Source organism: Cricetulus griseus, chromosome 3 (assembly GCF_003668045.3).
Source record: "Cricetulus griseus strain 17A/GY chromosome 3, alternate assembly CriGri-PICRH-1.0, whole genome shotgun sequence".
Lineage (NCBI taxonomy): Eukaryota > Metazoa > Chordata > Mammalia > Rodentia > Cricetidae > Cricetulus > Cricetulus griseus.
Genome location: NC_048596.1, coordinates 159,194,413 through 159,218,000, shown reverse-complemented (window position 1 = coordinate 159,218,000; position 23,588 = coordinate 159,194,413). Strand labels below are relative to the sequence as shown.

The following is a 23,588-nucleotide window of genomic DNA, read 5'->3' as shown; positions in this document are numbered from 1 at the left end:
CCTGATAAAGGCTTTGGAAAACTCAAAGCCCACCCCCAGTGACACACTTTCTCTAACAAGACCAGTCTTCCTAATCCTTCCCCAACAGTCCACCAGCTGGAAACCAAACATTCAAATATATATGAGCCCATCAGGACATTCCACTTAAACACCTCAGGGAGCGGTAGAACAGTTAGTGTCAGTCTTTCCAATTTCCTGCTTCTTTGAAAAGTCTGCCAGATACTATGGGCCTGTAGTATATGGGGAAATGGTACAGTATTGTGATTTTTAGTATATTAAATCTACTTTAATTGAAAAAAAATAAGAGCTAATCTCAAAATACTATTCATTGTTAAGGATTTTGGTTTACTGATACAAATTTAAGGTCAATTTGGTTATACTGTATGTATATTTCTACTCTTTCCCTTTTTTATTTAAATTAGAAATAAGTTTCTTTTACATGTTAATCTCAGTTCCCTCTCCCTCTCCTCCTCCCCTGCCCCCCACTGACTTCCTATCTCATCCCCTTTCTGCTCTCCAGTGAGGGCGAGGCCTTCCATAGGGATCTTCAAAATCTGTCATATCATTTGGAGCAGGGCCTAGACCCTTCACAGTGTGAGTAGGCTGAGAGAGTATCCCTCTATGTGGCGAGGGCTCCCAAAGGACATTTGTGTACTAGGGATAAATACTGATCCACTACCAGTGGCCCCATAGATTGCCCAGGCCTCCAAACTGACATCCACATTCAGGAGGTCTGGAACAGTCCTATGCTGGTTTCCTAGCTATCAGTCTGGGGTCCATGAGCAACCCCTTGTTCAGGTCAGCTGTTTCTCTGGGTTTCTCCAGCCTGGTCTTGACCCCTTTGCTCATCACTCCTCCCTCTCTGAAACTGGATTCCAGGAGTTCAGTTCAGTGTTTAGCTGTGGGTGTCTGCTTCTGCTTCCATCAGCTACTGGATGAAGGCTCTAGGATGGCATATAAGGTAGTCATCAATCTCATTATCAGAGAAGGGCATTGAAGGTAGCCTCTCGACAATTGCTTAGATTGTTAGTTGGGGTCAACGTTGTAGATCTCTGGACATTTCCCTAGTGCCAAAGTTCTCTTTAAACCTAAAATGGCTCCCTCTATGATGGTATCTCTTTTCTTGCTCTCCTCTATTCTTTCCCTGACTAGATCTTCCTGATCCCTCATGTCCTCCTCTCCCCTCCTCTTCTCTCCTTCTCTTTCTTCTCTCTCTCCCCTCCCCACATACTCCCTATTAGCTTAGGAAATCTTGTCCTGAAAGACCCCAACTCAAGCCTAGCCTGATACCCACCAGCATTTATTTAAAAATCACTCTGGCCACACACAGCTCTGGGACAAAGAACACATGAAATGGTCCGTCAAGATGACCAGTCTCTGGAAATTGTTATTATTACTAGTTTCTATTATCTTCAACAACTGTCTGGTTTCTAAAAATTGTTATGTGTTACCCTGCTCCAGAGCACCCAGATTTTGAAAATAAGTGTAAGTCACTCTGTTCCCAGAAAAACCACTAGGTGTCCCATGGCCTTGCAGGTGTAAAGACCAAAATAACATTCCAAACCCCTCATGGGCAAAATTGTAAGTTCAGTTCCCAAACCAAACCAATCAGTAAATGACTTGTGTATGTATAGCCAATCAATAGGTTTTCATACTCCTGCCTAGTGACCAAAAAGACATAAAAACTGCTTGCTTTGAAAACTCGGGGTCCATCTCTTCTCAGAGAAAGACCCCAACATGTTGGAATAAAATCCTTTTGCTTTTGCATTGAACTTGTGTCCTGTGAGTGACTCTGTGGGGTGCATCTCCTGGAGTTGGACTTCACTTTTGGGTCCAACAATTCCATTGTTTTTTTCTGCTGAGTAGTATTCCATTGTGTAAATATACCACATTTTCTCTATCCATTCTTCAGTTGAGGGGCATCTAGGTTTCTTCCAGGTTCTGGCTATTACAAATAATGCTGCTATGAACATAGTTGAACAGATGTCCTTGTTGTATGAGTGTGTATCCTTTGGGTATATGCCTAAGAGTGGAATTGCTTGATCTTGTGGTAGACTGATAACCCATTTTCCTGAGGAACCTCTACACTGATTTCCAAAGTGGTTGTATGAGTTTGCACTCCTGCCCACAGTGGAGAAGTGTTCCCCTTTCTCCACATCCTCTCCAGCATAAACTGCCTTTGGTGTTTTTTATTTTAGGCATTCTGACAGGAGTAAGATGGTATCTCAGAGTTGTTTTGATTTGCATTTCTCTGGTGGCTAAGGATGTTGAGCACTTTCTTATGTGTTTTTCAGCCATTTTAGATTCCTCTATTGAGAACTGTCTATTTAGTTCTATACCCCACTTTTTAATTGGATTAGTTGGTGCTTTGGAGACTGGCTTCTTGAGTTCTTTGTATATTTTGGAGATCAGCCCTCTGTCAGATGTGGGATTGGTGAATATCTTTTCCTAGTCTGTGGGCTGTCATTTTGTCTTGTTTACTGTGTCCTTTGCCTTACAAAAGCTTCTCAGTTTCAGGAGGTCCCATTTATTAATTGTAGATCTCAGTGTCTGAGCTTCTGGTGTAATGTTCAGGAAGTGGTCTCTTGTACAAATTCTTTTGAGGGTACCTCCCATTTTCTTTTCTAAGAGGTTCAGTGTCGCTGGATTTATGTTGAGGTCTTTGACCCATTTGGACTTAAGTTTTGTGCATTGTGATAGATATGGATCTATCTCCAGTCTTCAACACACCAGCATCCAGTTATGCCAGCACCATTTGTTGAAGATGCTTTCTTTTTTCCATTGCATAATTTTAGCTTCTTTGTCAAAAATCAGGTGCTCGTATGTGTGAGGGTTAATATCAGGGTTTTCAACTTGATTCCATTGGTCTACCTGTCTATTTTTGTGCCAATACCAAGGTGTTTTCAGGACTATAGTTGTATAATAGAGCTTGAAGTCAAAGGTGGTGATGCCTCTGGAAATTCCTTTATTGTACAGGGCCGTTTTGGCTGTCCTGGGTTTTTTGTTTTTCCATATAAAGTTGAGAATTGTTCTTTCAAGGTCTGTGAAGAATTGTGCTGGGATTTTGATGGGGATTGCATTGAATCTGTAGATTGCTTTTGGCAAGATTGCCATTTTTACTATGTTGATACTACCTATGCAAGAACATGGGAGATCCTTCTGTTTTCTGGTATCTTCTTTAATTTCTTTCTTTAAAGACTGAAAGTTCTTGCCATACAGGTCTTTCACTTGTTTGGTTAGCATTACCTCCAAGGTATTTTATGTTGTTTGTGGCAATTGTAAAGAATGATGTTTCTCTGATTTCTTTCTCAGTGTGTTTATCATCTGTATATAGTAAGGCTACTGATATTTTTCTTTTAGTTAATCTTGTATCCTGCCACTTTGCTGAAGGTGTTTATTAGCTGTAGGAGTTCCCTGGTAGAGTTTTTTGGGTCACTTATGTAGACTATCGTATCATCTGCAAATAGTGAGAGTTTGACTTCTTTCTTTCTTTCCAATTTGTATCCCTTGTCTTATTGCTCTAGCTAGAGCTTCAAGGACAATATTGAAGAGGTATGGAGAGAGTAGACAGCCTTGTCTTGTACCTGATTTTAGAGGAATCACATTGAGTTTCTCTTCATTTAGTTTGATGTTGGCTGTTGGCTTGCTGTTTATTGCTTTTATTATGTTTAGGTATGTTCCTGTTATTCCTGATCTCTCCAAGACCTTTATCATGAAGGGGTGTTGGATTTTGTCAAAGGCGTTTTCATCATCTAGTGAGGTGATCATGTGGTTTTTCTTTCTCAGTCTGTTTATATGGTGGATTACATTGATGGATTTTTGAATGTTGAACCATCCTTTCATCCCTGGGATGATGCCTAGTTGATCATGGTGGATGATTTCTCTGATGTGATCTTGGATTCAATTTGCCAGTATTTTATTGAGAATTTTTGCATCAATATTCATGAGGGATATTGGTCTGTAGTTCTCTTTCTTAGTTGTGTCTTTGTGTGGCTTGGGTACCAAGGTTATTGAAGCCTCGTAAAAAGAGTTTGGCAATGACCCTTCTGCCTTTATTGTGTGGAATACTTTGAGGAGAATTAGTATTAGCTGTTCTTTGAATTTCTGGTAGAATTCTGCACTGAAGCCATCTGGCCCTGGGCTTTTTTTGGTTGGGAAACTTTTGATGGCTGCTTCTGTTTCATTAGGGGTTATAGGTCTAATTAAATTGCTTATCTGTTCTTGATTTAATTTTGGTAAGTGAAATCCGTCCAGAAAATTGTCCATTTCCTTTAGATTTTCAAATTTTGTGGAGTACAGGTTTTCAAAGTATGACCTGATGATTCTCTGTATTTCCTCTGTGTCTGTTGTCCCCCTTTTCATTTCTGATTTTATTAATTTGCATGTTCACTCTCTGCTGTTTGGTTAGTTTGAATAAAGGTTTGTCTATCTTGTTGATTTTCTCAAAGAACCAACTCTTTGTTGTATTGATTCTTTGTATTGTTTTCCTAGCTTCTACTTTATTGATTTCAGCCCTCAGTTTGATTATTTCCTGGTCTCTACTCCTTCAGGGTGAGTTTGCTTCTTTGTGTTCCAGAGCTTTCAGTTGTGCTGTTAATTCTCTGGTGTGATTATTCTCCAGTTTCTTCATGTGAGCACTTAGTGCTATGAACTTCCCTGTTAGCACTGCTTTCAATGTTTCCCATAAGTTTGGGTATGTTGTGTCTTCATTCTCATTGAATTCTAGGAAATCTTTAATTTCTTTTTTTTATTTCTTCCTTGAGCCAGGAATTGTGCAATTGGGCATTATTCAATTTCCATGAATTTGTAGATTTTCTGAAATTTGTGTTGTTGTTGAATTCTAACTTTAAATCATGGTGGTCTGATAAGATACAGGGGGTTATTTTAATTTTTGTTCCTGTTGAGGTTTGCTATGTTGCCAAGTATGTGGTCAATTTTAGAGAAGGTTCCACATGGCGCTGAGAAGAAGGTAAATTGTTTTGTATTTGGATGGAATGTTCTATAGATATCTGTTAAGTCCAATTGGACCATAACTTCTATTAGTTCCTTTGTTAAGTTTCTGTCTGGTGTTACTGTCTATTAGTGCGAATGGGGTGTTGACGTCTCCCACTATAAGTGTGTGAGGTTTTATGTGTGATTTCAGTTTTAGTAATGCTTCTTTTATGAATGTGGACGCCTTTGTATTTGGGGCATAGATGTTCAGAATTGAGACTTCATCTTGGTGGATTTCTCCTGTGATGAGTAAGAAATGACCTCCTTCATATCTTTTGATTGATATTAGTTTAAAGTCTAATTTGTTAGATATTAGGATTGCTACCCCTGCTTGTTTCTTGGGTCCATTTGATTGGAAAATCTTTTCCTAACCCTTAACTTTGAGGTACAGTCTGTCTTTGAAGTTGAGATGTGTTTTTTGTATGCAGAAGAAGGATGAATTCTATCTTCGTATCATTCTGTTAGCCTGTGTCTTTTTATAGGCAAGTTAAGACCATTAATATTGAGGGATATTAATGACCATTGGTTTTTCATTCTTGTTTTGGATATTGTTGTTGTTGTTGGTATTGTGTGTGATTTCCACCCCATTTTTCTTTTGGTGCTTGGTAAAGTGGGATTATCTATTGCCTCTGTTTTTCTGGCTGTAGTTAATTACCTTGGGTTGGAGTTTTCCTTTCAGAACTTTCTGTAGGGCTGGATTGGTGGATATGTATTGTTTAAATCTGGTTTGTCATGGAATGTCTTGTTTTCTCCATCTATGTTGATTGAAAGCTTTGCTGGGTATAGTAGTCTGGGCTGGCATCTGTGGTCTCTTAGTGTTTGTAGAATATCTTATCCAGGACCTTCTGGCTTTGAGTTTCCATGGAAAAGTCAGGTGTAATTCTGATAGCTTTGCCTTTATATGTTACTTGACCTTTTTCCTTAGCTGCTTTTAATATTCTTTCTTTATTCTGTATGTTTGGGGTTTTTATTATTATGTGGTGAAGGCACTGTTTTTCGTGGTCCATTCTATTTGGTGTTCTGTAGGCTTCTTATACTTTCATTGGCCTGTTGGGAAAGTTTTCTTTTATGATTTTGTTGAATATGTTTTCTGCCCCTTTGAGTTGGGTTTCTTCACCTTCTTCTATACCTATTTTTCTTAGGTTTGGTCTTTTCACAGTGTCCCATATTTCCTGGATATTTGTGTTACGGTTTTGTTGGCTTAAGATTTTCTTTGGTCCATGAGTCTATTTCTCCTAGTGTATCTTCAACTCCTGAGATTCTCTCTTCCAACTCTTGTATTCTGTTGGTTATGCTTACATCTGTAGTTCCTGATCATTTACCCAGATTTTCTATTTCCAGCATTTCCTCAGATTGTGATTTCTTTATTGTCTCTATTTCAGTTTTTAGGTCTTGAACTGTTTCTTTAAGAGATTTGCTGATTTTTTTTTATTTTTTGGTTTGTTTTTTCTTCATTTCTTTAAGGTATTTTCTCATATCCTGTTTGAGGGCCTCTATCATTTTCCTGAAGTTTATTTTAAGGTCATTCTCTTCTGCTTCATCTGGGTGTTTGATGTTCAGGTCTTGTTGGTGTAGAGTCCCTAGACTCTGGTGGTATCAGATTGGTTTTTCTGTTGTTGAGTGTGTTTTTATATTGTCTTCTTCCCATCCCTTCTTCTGGTGGGTGTAGAAGGAGTCTCTTCCTCTCCTGGTAGGTATGGGACTAACGTTCCCTTCTGGTGGTTGCAAACAGGTCCAATACTCTGATATTTCTCCTCTTCCCATGGATGGAGGCAAGACTGGTACTGGAGCCTTGGCAGTCTCTGGGTGGGTTGGATCCCGCCAGGATGGGGTCTTCAGTGCACAGTCCCTATGACTCAGGTATCTCCAAGCAGGGCAGAGAGTATTTCTACTCTTAAGGTACTACGTTTATTCAGCTCATTTAAAGATGTAATGTATAATTAAGAAATACAAATTAATAGTTATCTATAATAGTCAAACTTATAGTCATGTTTGTTAGTTTTTTTAGATATGCAGAGATATATTTAAGATGGATATATAACCTTCAAACACTTCAAAGACCTAAAGAATATCGCATTTATATGTTTTAAGAATTTAAACTTTTCTCCACAGTGAGACATGTCTGCTCCTGGCATCACCAATTACTTCAAAGATGATGGGCATCAAAGATATTTCTTATGGAGTTTGCTTTCAATGTGGCAAGGCTAGCCATTTGGGCAGCAGCCTACACTTGCTTGAACTGATTGACTGTATGCTGTATAAACTGGACATGCAGGATCCACAGGAAAATGACTGCTGTACTTTGTTAAAACAAGGCAGAATGGTCTTTCAGGGTTCCTGATTCACAGAAGAAATTGCCAGACATTCTGAAGGACACAGAGGAAAGTGACAGACAAACAAACAATGTAGGTAGGACAGTCTTTCAAATTTCCTGCTTCATTGAAAAGTCTGCCAGATACTGTGGTTCTGTAGGCTGAAGATGGATGCCCCAAAATAATGAAGAACTTTGGGTGACTGTCAAGGCAGCCAGATGTCTCTGTCATTTACAGTTTTGAAAACTGCTTGCAAAGCACCTTTTGTTTACTCAGGTAATATTATGTCCTTCTGGGGTCTTTGATGGAGTTGAAGACTAGATAGTTATAATTACAATTTTCCTTAGTTATGATAAAAGATAAATTAATATAAAACGTTAGACTCACAAAGATAGTTGATGGAGTATTTTAATTTTTCCAGATACAAATATAGCAAATATTGTAACCTATTCTTGCTTGACAACTGTTTTGTTATATGTAATTTTACTTGTTAAAGTTAAAATATTCCGTTTTCATTAGACAGAAAGTGGAAAATTATGTGGGATGTCTTCTGTATGCTATGAATGTGTTGCTCTCATTGGTTGATAAATAAAGATAATTTGGCATATGGCAAGGCAGGATAGAACCAGGTGGGAAATCCAAGCAGAGATACAGGAGAAGTGTAGAGTCAGAGAGACTCCACCAGCTGCCCAAAGAGCAATATGCCAGAGCACTACCAGTAAACTACGGACCTCTAGGCAATATACAGATTAATAGAAATGGGTTATTTAAATGTAAGAGTTACCTAGTAATAAGCCTGAGTCATTGATCAAACATTTGTAATTAATATTAAGTCTCTGAGTGATTATGTAGAAATGGTGGAGGGGCCATGTGGGACAGAGAAGCCTCTGGTTCAAGAGACAAACAGACACACACACACACACACACACACACACACACACACACACACACACACACACACAGAGAGAGAGAGAGAGAGAGAGAGAGAAGAATATTTAGATATCTATCCATTGCAGAGAGGTTTTTTGGTTAGGATGGATACTGTACCCAGTCCCCCTTCTCTGTGCTAGGATTTTTGTCTGGTTTGAACCTGTGTAGGTCTTGTGCCTGCTGTCACAATCTCTGTGAGTTCATGTGTGCATCAGCCCCATTGTGTCTGAAAGATTGTTTCCTTTATTCCTCATTACTTCCGGCTCTTACTACTTTCTCACTCTTCTTCCACATAAAACCTGAGCCTTGAAGGGAGGGTTTTAATAAACACATCCTATTTATGGCTGAGTGCTGCAAGTCTCCCACTCTCTGGACATTGGCCACTTGTGGGTCTCTGTGTTATTTCCCATCTACTGCAACAAGTTTCCCTCACAAGGATTGAGTGATGAACTGAGGCAGAGCCAAGTGTGGCAGCCAGATAAGGAAATAAACAAACTTAAATAACAAAAACACATTAAATCTCCTCTTTACAGGATGAGTATTAACAATTGGGGTAATTTTAACGTTCTAACTTCGTGTGACCACTAGACCTGTCACGCCATCATTTCTACTCTTACTGTAAAAGACGTGTGTGGAGATCTTCATGCCATGGTCTATGTGTGGAGGCTGAAGGGAACTTAGTGGAATTGACTTTTCCTTTTACCTTTATTTGGGTTCTGGGGATTGAATTCACATTGTCAGGCTTGTACCCTCCAACAGAAAACACCTTCCCTAGCTGAGTCTCCCTGCCAGCCCAGTGCAGTATTATACTCTGACCTACTTCGTTCCCTGCCCCCTCCTGTGCTTCCTGCTTCATTCCTGCTGGTCACTTCCTTCCGCTGATGTCCTACTCCCTGCTTTCACGTTGTGGGGATCCCAAGTCGAAATTAAACCTATAAGTGATATAAACTATGAGAACAGGTGCCATGGATTATAACAGCCTATAAAGAGCAATGACACATAATCATTGCTCAAGGTAGTACAGATTTGAAAACATACACTGCACACAACATGAATGCAAATTCATGTCTACATTTGAGTATTAATAGGTATTTTATGGTTTCTGGCACAGACTGAATGCCCTAGTTAGCATTTCTATTGCTGCAATGAAACACCATGGCCATACAGCAAGTTGTGAAGGAAAGAGCTTATTCAGCTCAAACTTCCACATTGCTGTTCCCACTGAGGGGAGTTGGGACAGAAACTCACAGTAGGGTAGGATCCTGGGGCAGGAGCTGAGAAAAGCCATGGAAGGGAACTGCTGCCCGGCCTCCTCCCCCTGCTTTCTTAGAGATCCCAGGACCTCAGCCCAGGGAAGGAACCACCCACCTACCATGGGCTGGGCCCTTCTCCACTGACCACTAATTGAGATGCTGTCTTATAGCTGGTTCTCATCGAGGCATTTCCTCAAGAGAGGCTCCTTTCTGATGACTCTAGTTGTGGCAAGTTGACAGGAAAACAGACAGTGCACTGGTGAAGCTACTGATTGGCCCAAATGCAAAGCTGAGGAACTTGTGGCTGAGCTGGGTTTAATCTGTCTCATTTGCATTGAAGAGTGAACTCTGACTCTCATACACCAGAAAACCACTAAGTGGGCAATATTCACTTCTTATGTGAGGCTTAAGGTGCCCTGACTGTGACCAGAGACATTCAGTTTAAGATCCCTGAGCTTTAGATTCCTTGTCTCTAGAGCACAAAGCCTGGTGTTCATATGCATGATTTCACATGTATTGGAGATAGTAATGGTTGACTGGTTTTTAGATGGACTCGGCCACCTCCCTCCCATCAACTTTCAGAAACTGGATTTGTGGGCTGTGACTTACAGTTCACGGATGCAGAACACAGATATGACAAACCTATCATCCTTTGCTGATGAAATTGAAGGACAAGGGCTGTGGGGCTGCCCAGTGGTTAAGAGCATTGCCTGCTCTTCTAGGCGACTCGGATTTCATCCTCAGCACCCACATGGCAACTCACATTTGTCTGTAGCTCCAGTCCCAGGGAGTCCATCTTGCTCTGATTGTGGGTCTATGGTCGTTCACAGATTCACCAGTCTGACTCGTTTTGGTTTTAGCAAATTAGAGGCTTTTATTTAAAAAGACGGGCAGGAGGGAACCAGAGAAAGTTCCTGGGTTAGCTGGGTTTTATTGTTAGTCCAAAGTTTATAAAGGTAAAACCCATAAACCTATGATTTTGGAGAGCCAGATTAACTCATTCTATCTGGGTGTGGACAAGGCTTGATTTTCTAACAAATATTCAGCAGCTGTCTCACTATCCAAGCAAGCAAGCGTTTCATACAAAAGTGGAACTTGGAGTTAGACTGTTGAATGTTGTCACTGTAACTTGTATGAATAGCTGAGGCAGTGACATATTCTGCAACAATCTGCAGATTTGAAGACTTGTGCAAATACTCCAGGAAGTTGCCTATCCCAGGCTAGGGTACAGGCTACATTCAAGTACGAGTAACTTCCTTATGGCTTTTACAAGCTAAAAACAATTTATTTTTGTTTACAAGCTTGTACATTAAATTATCCTCTAAACATATGTTCATCATCACACTTTTCTTGCCCTCGAAGGTACCAGGCAAGAACACAGTGCACAGATCTCCATGCAGACAAATACTCAAACACATAGAAAATAAAATTTAAAAAGGAAATTAAAGGACAAAAAAAAAATAAGCTAAAAGAGTCAGACATGGTGGCCCACACCTTTATTCCCAGCATTGGGGAGGCAAAGGAAGGCTGATGTCTGTCAGTTTGAGGTCAGTCTGGTCCACAAAGTGAATTCCAGGAGCTATGTAGCGAGACCCTATCTCAAACAAACCTAACCAAAAGAAACAAAAACACAACAAGCTAGAAGAGCAAACACTTTAGTTTTTGTTTGGAGCCGAAGTTTCCAGGGAGGCTGATGAGAGGCTTAGAGCAACCTCTCTGTGTGCTCCTGCTTCAACCTCTGAACTGCTGGTTAGAGGGATGAGCCCAACCCCACCCCCGTTGGGTGTTTGCAGCCATGGAGATCAGACCCAAGACCTACGGCATGCTAGGTCAGTCTCTGTGAAGCCAGCTAGCCCTCAGCACCACCACTGCTCTACACTCATTAATGCTCTCAGTGACTTCAGATAGGAAAGAAGTGTCCAATGACCTTTTATGAGAAACAATTACTTTGACTCATGGGCATTTTCAAGGCACACTCAAGTTCCAGAGTTCTGATACAGTTGCCTATACTTTGAATTTAAGTTCTGAAACTTTAGCCTTCCACAAGTAGGTTGCATTATTCTTATAGCTTTAAATCTGTTTTTTTTTTTTTACTCAAATTCTTAATAGTTTTAAAATAGAAAATTCATGGTAAAGTAACTAGCCAAACAGTAGGTGTAGTAGTTTAAGTGTTTGAATTTTTTGGTTAGAGGGACAAAACTGAAAAATGGGAACTTTTTAAAAAACTTTTTCTTTCACAATGAAAAAGGGAAGTAAAAACCAAATTATAAAGCATGCAGGGGACCCACTCCTAGATGCCAGGGTAAAGGGCAGGTCCCATGTGCATATTGCTAACAGTGCTAACAGCATCCTGGAAGAAAGTAGAAAAACAAAGTAACTATGACCTGTCAGAACATACAGACAATATTGTTACTTCTGGTAGCACAGGAGCATTGCCAAGGAAGCAATGGGAAGATGTCCATGTTCTTTTAGACAGGCTCCTCGGCAGGCCTGTCTCGATCCCATGAAGTGTCTGCTCACATAGTTCCCTCACCTTAGAATTCAGCCACTGCAAATGACTCCTGTCCTATTGGAGGAGGACACACCAGGGGTCGGGCAGCTCTTTCAGAAGGAATGAGCAAAGGAGTTCCGCCTTCCTCCTTTGGCTCCCTGGATTGTTACAGATGTTCTTTCTGCCAGCCTGGTCCCACAACGACATCAGACATCAGCCCCAAATGAACACACAGACTCTATATTAATTATGAAATTGTTGGCCATTGCCTTAGGCTTCTTTTTTTATTAAAGATTTATTTATTTATTATGTATACAGTGTTCTGCCTGCATGTATGCCTGCAGGCCAGAAAGAGGGCACTAGATCTCATTATAGATGGTTGTGAGCCACCATGTGGTTGCTGGGAATTGAATTCAGTACTTCTGGAAGAGCAGCCAGTGCTCTGAACCTCTGAGCCATCTCTCCAGCCCATGTCTTGGGCTTCTTATTGGCTAGCTCTGCCTTAATTATTAATCCATAACTACGTATTTCTACATGGTCTTATCTTACTGGAGAACACCTCACTTGTGTCCTATCTTCCCGGGATCACAGGACAACTCCTCTCTGCCTACACTTCCCAGAATCCTCCTCATCTCCTAGACCCACCTATCTTGCTGCCCTACTGGCCACAGTGTTTTATTCATCAACCATTAAGAGAAACATATGTACAGAAGAAAACCCCATCACTGTATCCCAGTGATCTGCCTCCCTTGATGACTAAGAAGATGAAAAGTTCTCTGGTCCCCATTCATTCCTCTGCATCCCTGCACTTGGTGCTTCTGCAAGAGCCCTGGGACTCAGTTAGCTCAAGAGTAAGAGGACCCTGTGGCGTACCTATCTGTGCCTCTTTGAAGTGCCAATACATTTCTAACCCTTTAGACCCAGAGTTGATAATTTTCCTAAGAGGGACTATGAGCACAACAGGGACCTATTCCCTTTAGGATACTTAAGGATTTAAAACAAACCATCTCCTCTTTCAGACTTACATCTCCATGTATGATGGGATTGTTGACAGGTATAGCTGAAACAGAGCAACTCTCCCCCATGACTGGAGCAAGCTGGTTATGACTTGTTTGAACCTGTTGAATTCCTTCATTTCAGGACTTGGTGGCATGAAGAGACTGTTTCTGAGTCTGATCTTAGAGAGATGTTATTAGAAATGTCATCCTTTGACAATGCTAGCAGAGAAAGCCAATGGGCTCTACACTCAGTTCAAACAGCCAAAGGCCTTTGAGAATATTACACAGGAGCCTGCAATAACATTAGGTCCCCAAGCCAGCTTCCTCTGAGATAGGACATTTTTTGTGTTCTTGCCTTATGCCTGTGGTCTGCCTTTGTTTCTTCCTTACCAAGCCTGGACACTCCTGCTTTTGTTTCTACTTGTTGGTTGTAAATGCACAGATGCCACCACTTCCTGAGTACTTTACATGTCTGGTTCAAATGTTCTTCTGGTATGGATAATGTTAAAAAATATATTGCCATGTGCTGTTTCATCTCTGAGATGGGATTTGGCCTGCCTACCTCAGACCCAACCATTTTTGTCTCAAAGTTTCTTTCAAAGCTCCATGACTCAATCTGACTAATGAGAAGAATTAATACTTTAAAACATGGCTACTGTGTTAGGAGAATTAAAAACAAAAATGAAGGAACTTCAAACAAAACACTAGCTGCCACTAATTATTTACTGCTAAAACATAGTATCAACTGTTCACTAAACTGATTTGGAGTTAGTAGAGGTTACATACTGTGGTAGTTTGAATGTTATTGGCCCCCATAAGCTCATTGTGAGTGGCACTATCAGGAAGTGTGGCATTTTTGGAGTAGCTATGGCCTTGTTGGAAATAGTGTGTCACTGTGGGTGGGCTTTGATGTCTCATATATGCTCCAGACACAGTATCTCAGTTAACTTCTTGTTGCCTGCCAATCAAGATGCAGGACTCTCAGATCCAGTTCCATGTCTGTCTGTTCCCCATCATGTTCCACCATGATGACAATGGACTAAATCTCTGAAACTATAATCCCCCCTATTAAATGTCTTTCTTTATAAGAGTTACTATGGTCATGGTGTCTCTTCACAGCAATAATAACCCTAACTAAGACATATACCAACACATCTCTGCCAATGGATGTGATCAGTAGGATGCTGACACCTTCTCCAGACTGTGGACAGATTCTGATGCATTTCAGGGTCAGGTTATTCAGGTTTGTCTTCACTTGCTGTTTGTGACTTTTCCTGGGAAGACACAAAATAAACATCCAGTCACCCTAGGCAGGGCACCAACAACAGAGCAAAGCTTCGTGAACAAATGAGATTACTAAGATAACTTATTGAAGCCTGAGGAATGAATGACTTAAATGAGCATGGACAAGTCAAAGGCAGATGTACCACATCAGCATGGGGGATATCTCACAAAAGCTACAGCCCCTAATTTCTCTGAGTTACCTGCAGCCAGTTCATCAGATCAGTGTCCTCCAGACATCTTAACTGCTCAACCTCCAATCCTTAGTGTCTGATACTGCCTATATCACTTCGGGAGAAAGGGACCTGGTGAATCTTGTAAGTTTCAGGGACTTCTTGACACTTCTGAGTTTACTTCCTGTATACTAATGAGCCTCCCTCCAGGATGGAAATGTTTCAATTCAGAGGATATTGACACAAAACACTCCAACTTTCCTACAGCGCTTACATTCTTTTAAGCCACCTCTTCCAGAACATTCCCTGAGGGTTAGATGGATGGCATAGATGTCTGATTATTTTCCTCCATCTGTGATTGAGCATTGGATCAGAATGTCACAATAGTCACTTAGCCTCAGGAGTTCAGGTGGTTATGAGGCTTTGTGGTACACCACTGAAAAGAGGAAGTTTCCTCCCATGGCGGATTGTAGTTGACAGAAGCAGTGACCTATGGGCATAAGCACAAATATGCAGGAGACAGTTTGATAAGCTCACACCCACTCAAAAAACCAATAGCAGTCGTTTGCCCAATGAGGCCTGGGACTCCTCACCCACGGGTTTTACCCCTGGCTTACAGAAGACACGGATTCCTTCCTGTGAAGTGGCCCTAACGTCCAACCACAAAGTTGTTGGCTGTATTCGCGGTAGACATGCCACCTTGGCACGAGCAGGCATCTTGCCTGGCACAAAGCCAAGCAGCCGGCATGGAGCCTCTGGGAACTATCCAGCTCCATCATAGTTCTACTCCTTTGTGTCCTGCAACCAAAGCATGTGTCATCTTCAGCAATTGGGTTCTACCATATAGTTCTGGTGTCCATGTTTTAGCAGAGAAAACAGCTTCTACTGTTTGGGGAGCCCTCTGGGACCTTCCTGACCATAGTTCTGGGATTGAACATTTTATGCAGCCACATTAAGTCATAAAATGTGTGCCTTTTAAGTTAAATACCTTAATTTTTCTTAATTGTACTTCTAGGTCTTTTTAAGTATCTCTTAAGACATTCAATGGTGAGCAGTATATAAAGAAATCTTTTAACATAGTGTAGACAGGATTCCTGAAGTCTCACCATCATCCATTCCAAATAAATGCATTTGATCTCAGGCAATCAAGGGGATACTAAAAAATCTTGCAAAGTCCAACAGTTAAAGATCTCACTGCTTTCATCAATTGTTCCATCATAAGGGCCATGATGGGTACAGCAGCATGGATGCCAGCAACTACTTCATTGTACTCATTAAGCTAGTATGGCTCTCCAGGAGCTATCTGGCTGTGCAGGCTGTTGGCAGACTTCAAGCTAGGAAAATAATCTATACATTTTCTAAGTAGTCGATGGTTTCTGTACATAGCCCCCAAGCAGTCTGCACTGTTGGTACCCACCATACTAGGAGGAGACAACTTTTCAGGTTCTTCAGACACACTCGACTCCTTTTACACTTTGTACCATCAGGGAAAAGAGTGCTGTGCATGGTGTGTCCCAGCAAGACAGCCACCCCTAGGATCTTCCTTGGTCACAGAGCGGAATACCTTATAATTTCCATGACACACTGACAATTTCAACTAAAAGCAAACATTCAACTTACACAAACTGATGTTCTCTCACAAATTTCTCACATATAAAAAGTTGAAGGTTTTACTCAGTGTTCACATATTAATTAATGGCTCACTGGCTTGTGCCACACGCCTACAATCTTAGCATTCAGCAAGATGGAGTGTTGTAGCCTGCATAGAATAGGCTTTCTGACAATATCCTGTTGTTGAACTCTCTTCCTATTTAACTTTATTTACCCCACTTAGAGCAATGCCTCTGTCTGTCCAAGGAATGCTTCAGGAAAGGTGTTTCCTCCCTTCCCAAGCAATGCAGCTTAGTGTTTTTGAGGGCAATATGCAAGCAGCCTCCATCTGGTCATGAGACCTTCTGTGTCCTGAGCACATCTGGTGATAGTGATGAGAAATACCAAGTGAGTTTATCAGTGTTTTGTGACCATGCTTTGACTCCGAGCTATCCAGAATAAGAGAGACACAGAATGTCAGTTAAGACGCTCTTGAGCAACATAGCCTTGGTTCTATTGAATCTCAAATTCAACTTCAGTTGTCTGGCACCAGTCACTGATGGACATCAATACGTGGTACTTGAAACAGGGCTATGACAGATGCCTATGGACTGTATTGAGGAACACTAGAGAGGTGTATGGTTTTTTTTAATCTTTTAAGGATCCTACTCTAGGATCCAGGGTACCCAGGTGTCAAACCAAAAGCAAAGGGAGAGATCTTGTGCACTCATTGCTCACAATGATAACAACATGAGGGGTTAAAGTGTTACAGAAATAATATGCATTCCCATTGAGGAGGAATCTCTCTACATTAGATGTTAAAAAGGAAAATCTCTTTAATGGTGTTTGTCTGGCTGGGCTAATGCCCAAGAAGAGTTGGACACGAACATAACAATTTACTAGTGTACACACACTTTAGAATTACGTATTCCACAAACACTGTCATCCTCAAATCTGTTTTGGTTCCTGGTCCCAGGTCACACTTGAATCTAAACAGAGACAGGAGACTATAAGTAGGCAGCAGATTTACACAGCATGGATCTTATATATTGCCAGCATTATTTTAAGCTTACCAATGTTGTTCTTCAAAAATTTTTTTAAATAGTTGTTACTAAGGGTCATCTTGCCTACCTGAAAGCATTATGCTTTTCTGATAAAAGGACAGGAGACTTAAAAACAGACCCTGACTAATGACAATTGTGACCTTACGCTGCCTCTGAGAGCTGCCCTTTAGATGTATGTCTTTGGGAAAGGTAATCAGTCTAATGGCTGGCTTTAAGTCAATGCTGTTGTCATGGTCAGCCCTGATAAATAAACATTCACATCCTAGCATCCTAAATTCCCCTTATTCCTAACAGGTCTAGTTAGCGCTCTGATCTTCAGAGTATTTGGGAGGCAGTTTTCCCTTAGTTAAATTCTACTTGTATTACTTATTGTCTCCTAAGCACATCTATTAGTATGTTCTTTCTAGCATCAATTTTATTACTTAGAGTTTTTTTCTTTTTTTATTAGACAGTCATGGCAGAGTTCTGTTCTGCCTGATCCTGAAGCTGTTTAGTCCCAAATAAACACACAGAGGCTTATATTAATTATAAACTGTTTGGCTGATGGCTCAGGCTTCTTAGTGACTAGCTCTCTCTTAATGATTGACCCGTTTCTATTAAACTATGTATTGCCATGAGGCTGTGGCTCACCCGTAATGCTCTGGCATGCTACTCCTTTGGTGGCTACATGGTATCTCTCCCTCTTATGACTGCTTCCTGCCTTTCCTCTTCCCAGAATTCTCCTAGTCTGGTAGCCCTGCTTATCTTCCTGCCTGGCTACTGGCCAATAAGCATTTATTCATCAACCAATAAGAGAAATACATATTCCCATCACACAGAAGGACATCCTCCATCAAGATAGTGTTTCTCTATATAGCCCTGGCTGTACCAGAACTCACTCTATAGACCAGGCTGACCTTTGAAGAATTCAAGAGATCCACCTGCCTCTGCCTTCTGAGTGCTGGGATTAAAAGCATGCACCAACACTGCCAGGCAAGTTTCTTTTTCATCAAAAGAACAAAAACAAGATTTCCGTGACCTTCACTATATAGACAAATACTGTTGTTGGCTGCCAGCACAGGGAATACTATCCAGAAAGCATTAGAAATATATCTGTGTTGTTTTAAACAAGCTCATGGGCCAGGAGAAGTGAGCCCATTAAAGGTCTGATTTTTTAATTTCTGGGCTGCAGTATTCAACCATTGCAAATGACACCTGTACAAGGAGACACCATGGGAAAGGACAGGAAAAGAGAAAATGCACATGAGCCCTGCCTTAAGCTCTTCCTCCTTAACAGTCTTCTGACTCTTGATGATTCGAAGCTGAAAAGGTCTCTGCTTGCTGCTCCTTTGCATTCCGGTGCTCGAAAATTAGCTCAGGATTTGGTTAGCTCAAAAGTCATGAGGTTGGCCGGGTGTTGGTGGTGCACACCTTTAATCCCAGCACTCGGGAGGCAGAGGCAGGCAGATCTCTGTGAGTTTGAGGCCAGCCTGGTCTCCAGAGCAAGTGCCAGGATAGGCTCCAAAGCTACACAGAGAAACCCTGTCTCGAAAAACAAAACAAACAAACAAAGAAACAAAAAGTGATGGGGTTTTGGAGGCACACCTAACCTCATTTCCTGAAGCCCTGGTGACTTCTAACCCATTAGACCCAGAGTTGAAGATAATTTTCCTAAGAGGGGAATATGAGCAGAATAGGGGCCTATTCCCTATACGATACTTAGGGGTTTACAACAAACCATCTCCTCTTATAGACCTACATCTCCATGTAAGACAGGATGGTTAAGAGGGATAGCTGAAACAGACCAACTCTCCCCCATGACTGGGGCAAGCTGGCCAGGTGTAGTAGTTTGAATGTAACTGGCCCCCATAATCTCATAGGGAGTGGCACCATTAGGAGGTATGGCTTTGTTGGAGTGGGTATGGACTTATTGGAAGAAGTGTGTCTCTGTGGGGACAGGCTTTGAGCTTTCCTATTCTCAGAATACTGCCTAGTGTCTCAGTTCATTTCCTATTGCCTTCTGATCAAAGTTGTAGTCAGCACCATGTCTACCTGCAAGCTATCACGCTCCCTGCCATGACGATAATTAAATGTTTTCCTTTATAAGAGTTGCCATAATCCAGTTTCTCAGAAAATTGGGAATAAATGTACTTTGAGACCCAGCAATACCACTCATGGGTATATACCCAAAGGATGCACACTCATAACACAAGGAAATTTGCTTAACTATGTTCATAGAAGCATTATTTGTAATAGTCAGAACCTGGAAATAACATAGATACCCCTCAACCAAAGAATGGATAAAGAAAATGTGGTACATTTACACAATGGAGTATTACTTCAGTGGTTAAAAAATGACATCTTGAAATTCAAAGGCAAATGAAATGGACAGAACTAGAAAAAACCATCCTGAGTGAGGTAACCCAGACACAGAAAGACAAACACAGTATGTACTCACTTATAAGTGGATTTTAGACATAGAGCAAAAGATAACCAGCCTACAATCCACAACCCCAGAGAAGCCAGGAAACAAGGAGGACCCTAAGAGAGACATACATGGATACCTCTCCCTCCACAGAAAGGGAAAATAGACAAGATCTCCTGAGTAAACTGGGAGTGTTGGGGGAGGGGAGGATGGTAGGGGTATGGGGAGGAGAGAACATGAGGGATAGGGAAAGTCGACTTGGGGGAAGGACAGAGAGGAAGAGCAAGGAAAGAGATACATTGATAGAGGGAGCCATTATGGGGTTATCGAGAAGTCTGGCACTAAGGAAATCTCTAGGAATCCACAAGGATAGCAGCCACAGCTAAGAATGTAAGCAATAGTGGAAAGGGTGCCTTAACTGCCCTTCTCCTGTAATCAGATTGATGATACCTTAATTTTCATCATAGACTCTTCATCTAGTAACTGATGGAAGCAGATGCAGAGATTCACAGCTAAGCACTGAGCTGAACTTCTGAAGTCCAGTTGTAGAGAGGGAGAATCGATAATATGGGCAAAGGGGTCAAGACCATGATGAGGAAACCCACAGAAACAGCTGACCTGAGCAAATGGGAGCTCACTGACTCCAGACTGACAGCTGGGAAATCTGCATAAGACTAAACGAGGCCCTCTGAATGTGGGTGACAGTTGGGTGGCTTGGACAGTCTGTGGGGCCCCTAGCAGTGGAACCAGTACTTATCCAGTAGTGCATGCACTGGGTTTTTGGAGGCCGTTTCCAATGGAAAGATACCTTGCTCAGCCTAGATGGGGTGGGGGAGGCTTGGTGATATGACAGACTTTGATGATCCCCATGGGAGGTCTCACCAACTCTGAGTGGACGGGGAGTGGGGAGAAGGTGGGGATAGCTGGAGGACAGCAGGGGGCAGGGAACTGGGATTGGAATGTAAAATAAGATTATTTTAAAAATAAAAATAATAATAATAAAAGAGTTGCCATAATCATGGTGTCTCTTCACCTAATCCTAACTAAAACACCAGGCCTTGTTTAAACCTGCTGAATTCCTTCATTTCAGGACTTCATGATGAAGGATCCAGAAATAGGACTATAAAAATGAAAGATCCAGGAATGTAGAAATATAAAATTGTAAGCCCAAACACATTTTGAAAAGTAAATAAATGAATAAACCCGGCAGCTACTGTTACTCTTTAACAACCACTTTCTGCCTTAAGAGCAGACATCCTGGCAGCTACTGTGTACAGAGGTAAACTTTTAACAATGGTCTCCTGCCTCCCACCTTCCCAGCTAGGCAGGTCCGGCAGACAAAGGTTAGCTTCTAGTCACTGCCTCTGTGGGACACTCTGCATTGTATTCCCTTAATTTTTAAACTGTCCTTTTATGTGACTCTACTCTCTGCCTTGTATTCTTTCAGGGACAGCGAAAAGTGGCTGTATCAGCCACAGGCTTTCAAAAGAATCCTAAGTTAACATCCTACTATCCTAGAACCAAAAGTTGTAATGTGACTCTGAGCCTGACCTCAAGGCTATAAAAACTCTTTGACGCACACCCGATGCTTGACTTTACTGTAAGAGGCCCCACACCAGCCCCCACTGCCACAGTTCGGTCTCAGCTACAACTACAACTTTTGTGTCCCATGGAGATTTTTGTCCCTTTTTCTTTTTATGGAATAAAGCTTACTTTTGTTTCAGACTTGGGTGGTCTTGTTCCTCCATTATTTGTGCCCCAGGACCCACCAGTGACATGAAGACTGTTTTTCAGTTTGATCTTAGAGAGATGTTATTAGAAATGGCAGCCTTTGACAATGCTAGCAGAGAATGGCAACGGGCTCTACACTTAGTTTGAACAGCTAAAGGCATCTGAGAAGATTACATAGGAGCCTGAAATGACATTGGGTCCCCAAGCCGGCTTCCACTAATGGAGATTGGATATTTGTGTTCTTGGGTCTCCTCGCCGTATGCCTGTAGTCTGCCTTTATGTTTCAGGATACTTGTACACTATGTCAAGATGTATTTTTGTGACTGGTTTAATAAAAAGATGAATAGCCAGTAGCTAGGTGAAGAAGTTAGGCAGAACTTCCTTGCAGAGAAAGAAACTGAGGGGATGAATCTAGGCATGTGTTTTTTGCCAGTGAGACATGGAGGGGGTGAGTAGTGTGGAATGGAAGAGGGGTAAAGAGCCACATGGCAAAATGTAGATTAATACAAACAGTTTAAGTTATAAGAGTTAGTGCTGAACAAGCCTAAGCTAAGGCCAAACATTCATAATTAATAACAAGTCTGCATTATTATTTGGGGGCTGGTGGTCCAAAAAAGTTCGATGAGAAAGCTTGTCACAACTTTGTTTCTGCACTACCAAATCTGGATACTGTAGGTAGAGAGCAATTACGTCATGTAAGACGCCAGAGGAGTAACAGGTCCCTGGACCTTTCTCCCAGTAAGATAAGACCATGTGGAAATACTTAGATTAATAGAAATGGGTTAGTAATTAAGGCAGAGCTAGCCAAGAAGAAGCCCAAGTCAATATCCAACAGTTTCATAATTAATGTTAAGTTTTTGTGTGTTCATTTGGGGCTGACCTGGCTGTGGGACCAGGCTGCCAGGACAAAGAACCTCCGTAACAAAATGGTGCCAGCAACATTTGGCATGAACTTCCACTTAAAACCTGACAAAAACTTAAAAAGGGATTTTTAACAACAAAACAACAGAAGCAAGCACAGCTTCCTGGTAGCAGCATTTTGTTGGATAAGCTCTGTTTGCCAGGAGTTCTCCAAGGCAAGCAGACCTGTGGCTCCTTTAAGAGTGGTTTCCTGACTCAGCAAAAACCCGTAGTAGGGCTCTTTTGCCATGCTGCTTAGCAAATTAAGACTTGTGGCCAGATAAAGATTTATGGTAAAGACAGATTTGGGGGGGGGACCTCTAAAAGATTTGCAGTGTGTTTAAAAATATACCTAGGTTTGGGAGATAACAGAAAAAGGATAAATGGTTTAAAAAAGAAATAAAGTAACTGTGGTGGTGGTGCACGCCTTTTATCTCAGCACTCAGGAGACAGAGGCAGGCAGATCTCTGTGATTTCAAGGTCAGCCTGGTCTACAGAGTGAATTCCAGGACAGGCAAATGTACACAGAGAAACTCTGCCTCAGAAAATGAAAAAATAAAAGTAAAAGAAATAGAGTTTTTAAAAAAGCCACGTAAAAAAAGAAATTACACAGAGTGTCTGGATACCGTATGTTATAGTGTGGTCTTTAAATTTTTTGATTGTGGAAAGAGCTATAGCTACTAAAATACACGTATTATAAAGGCTGCTGGATTAATCCAACTTATATTTTGAAAATGCTTTGACTTCAAAATTTAAGTATAAGGATACATTACTTGGGAAAAGAATTTCTGCTTTTGTTTCCACAGAAAATGAAAAGCTGTGGATTCCTTCCAGACTAATATGGTTTGATGAAGCAAGACCCCCTGAAGCAATGGCCCAGGTGATCCAACATTTAAAACAGCTGAGACGATGCAGCTTTGCAGGCTACTACAACAAGGACTTGGCCAGGTTTCTGTGTTTTCTAAGGATTCCCATGGTATTTCAACACTCCCTAACAGCTGGAAGTAGTTTGGAGAGAATGATGCCCCAAATCACAAATATTGTTTATAAATGTTTGTTTTCATCTAAATGGGGTTGGTTATAAATGTTTAAGGATCACAACTGATTTCTTTCTAAAGAAAAAAAAGGGGGATTATGATATAGAAATGAATACTTTTTATTGGAATGAATTTTCATTTATTGATACAAATTTAAGGTCAATTTTATGATATGTATATTTCTCCTCTTGTTTAGATATTGTGTTCATATAGCTCATTTAAGAATATAATGTATAACTAAGTACAGATTATAGATAGTTACCTATAATAGTCAATAGTTAGGTTAGTTAGGTTTTCTAGATATATAGAGATATATTTCAAATGGATAGGCATTCTTCAAACCTTTCAAAGACCTACAGAATATGGCATTTAAAATGGTTTAGGGTTTCTCATGACAGTGAGACACAATTGCTCCTGGCACACTAATTACTT

The 23,588-nt window shown here is 41.1% G+C and overlaps 1 protein-coding gene across 2 annotated transcripts in view; it reads right to left on the bottom strand.

Annotated features, from left to right (window-relative positions):
* Positions 1–12,568: 12,568 nt before the first annotated feature.
* Positions 12,569–23,588, bottom strand: part of LOC100754794 (zinc finger protein 300) — a 47,484-nt gene continuing 36,464 nt past the window's right edge. Inside the window, exons 6-7 of one of the 2 annotated variants that reach the window (XM_027406281.2) lie at positions 14,705–14,920; positions 12,569–14,250 (exon numbers count right to left, since the gene is read on the bottom strand). In XM_027406281.2, the coding sequence (XP_027262082.1) occupies positions 14,844–14,920 (77 nt within the window). In that variant the 3' untranslated portion in view covers positions 12,569–14,250; positions 14,705–14,843. The remainder of the gene's footprint in view (positions 14,251–14,704; positions 14,921–23,588) is intronic. The other variant, XM_027406282.2, reaches the window with a different exon arrangement.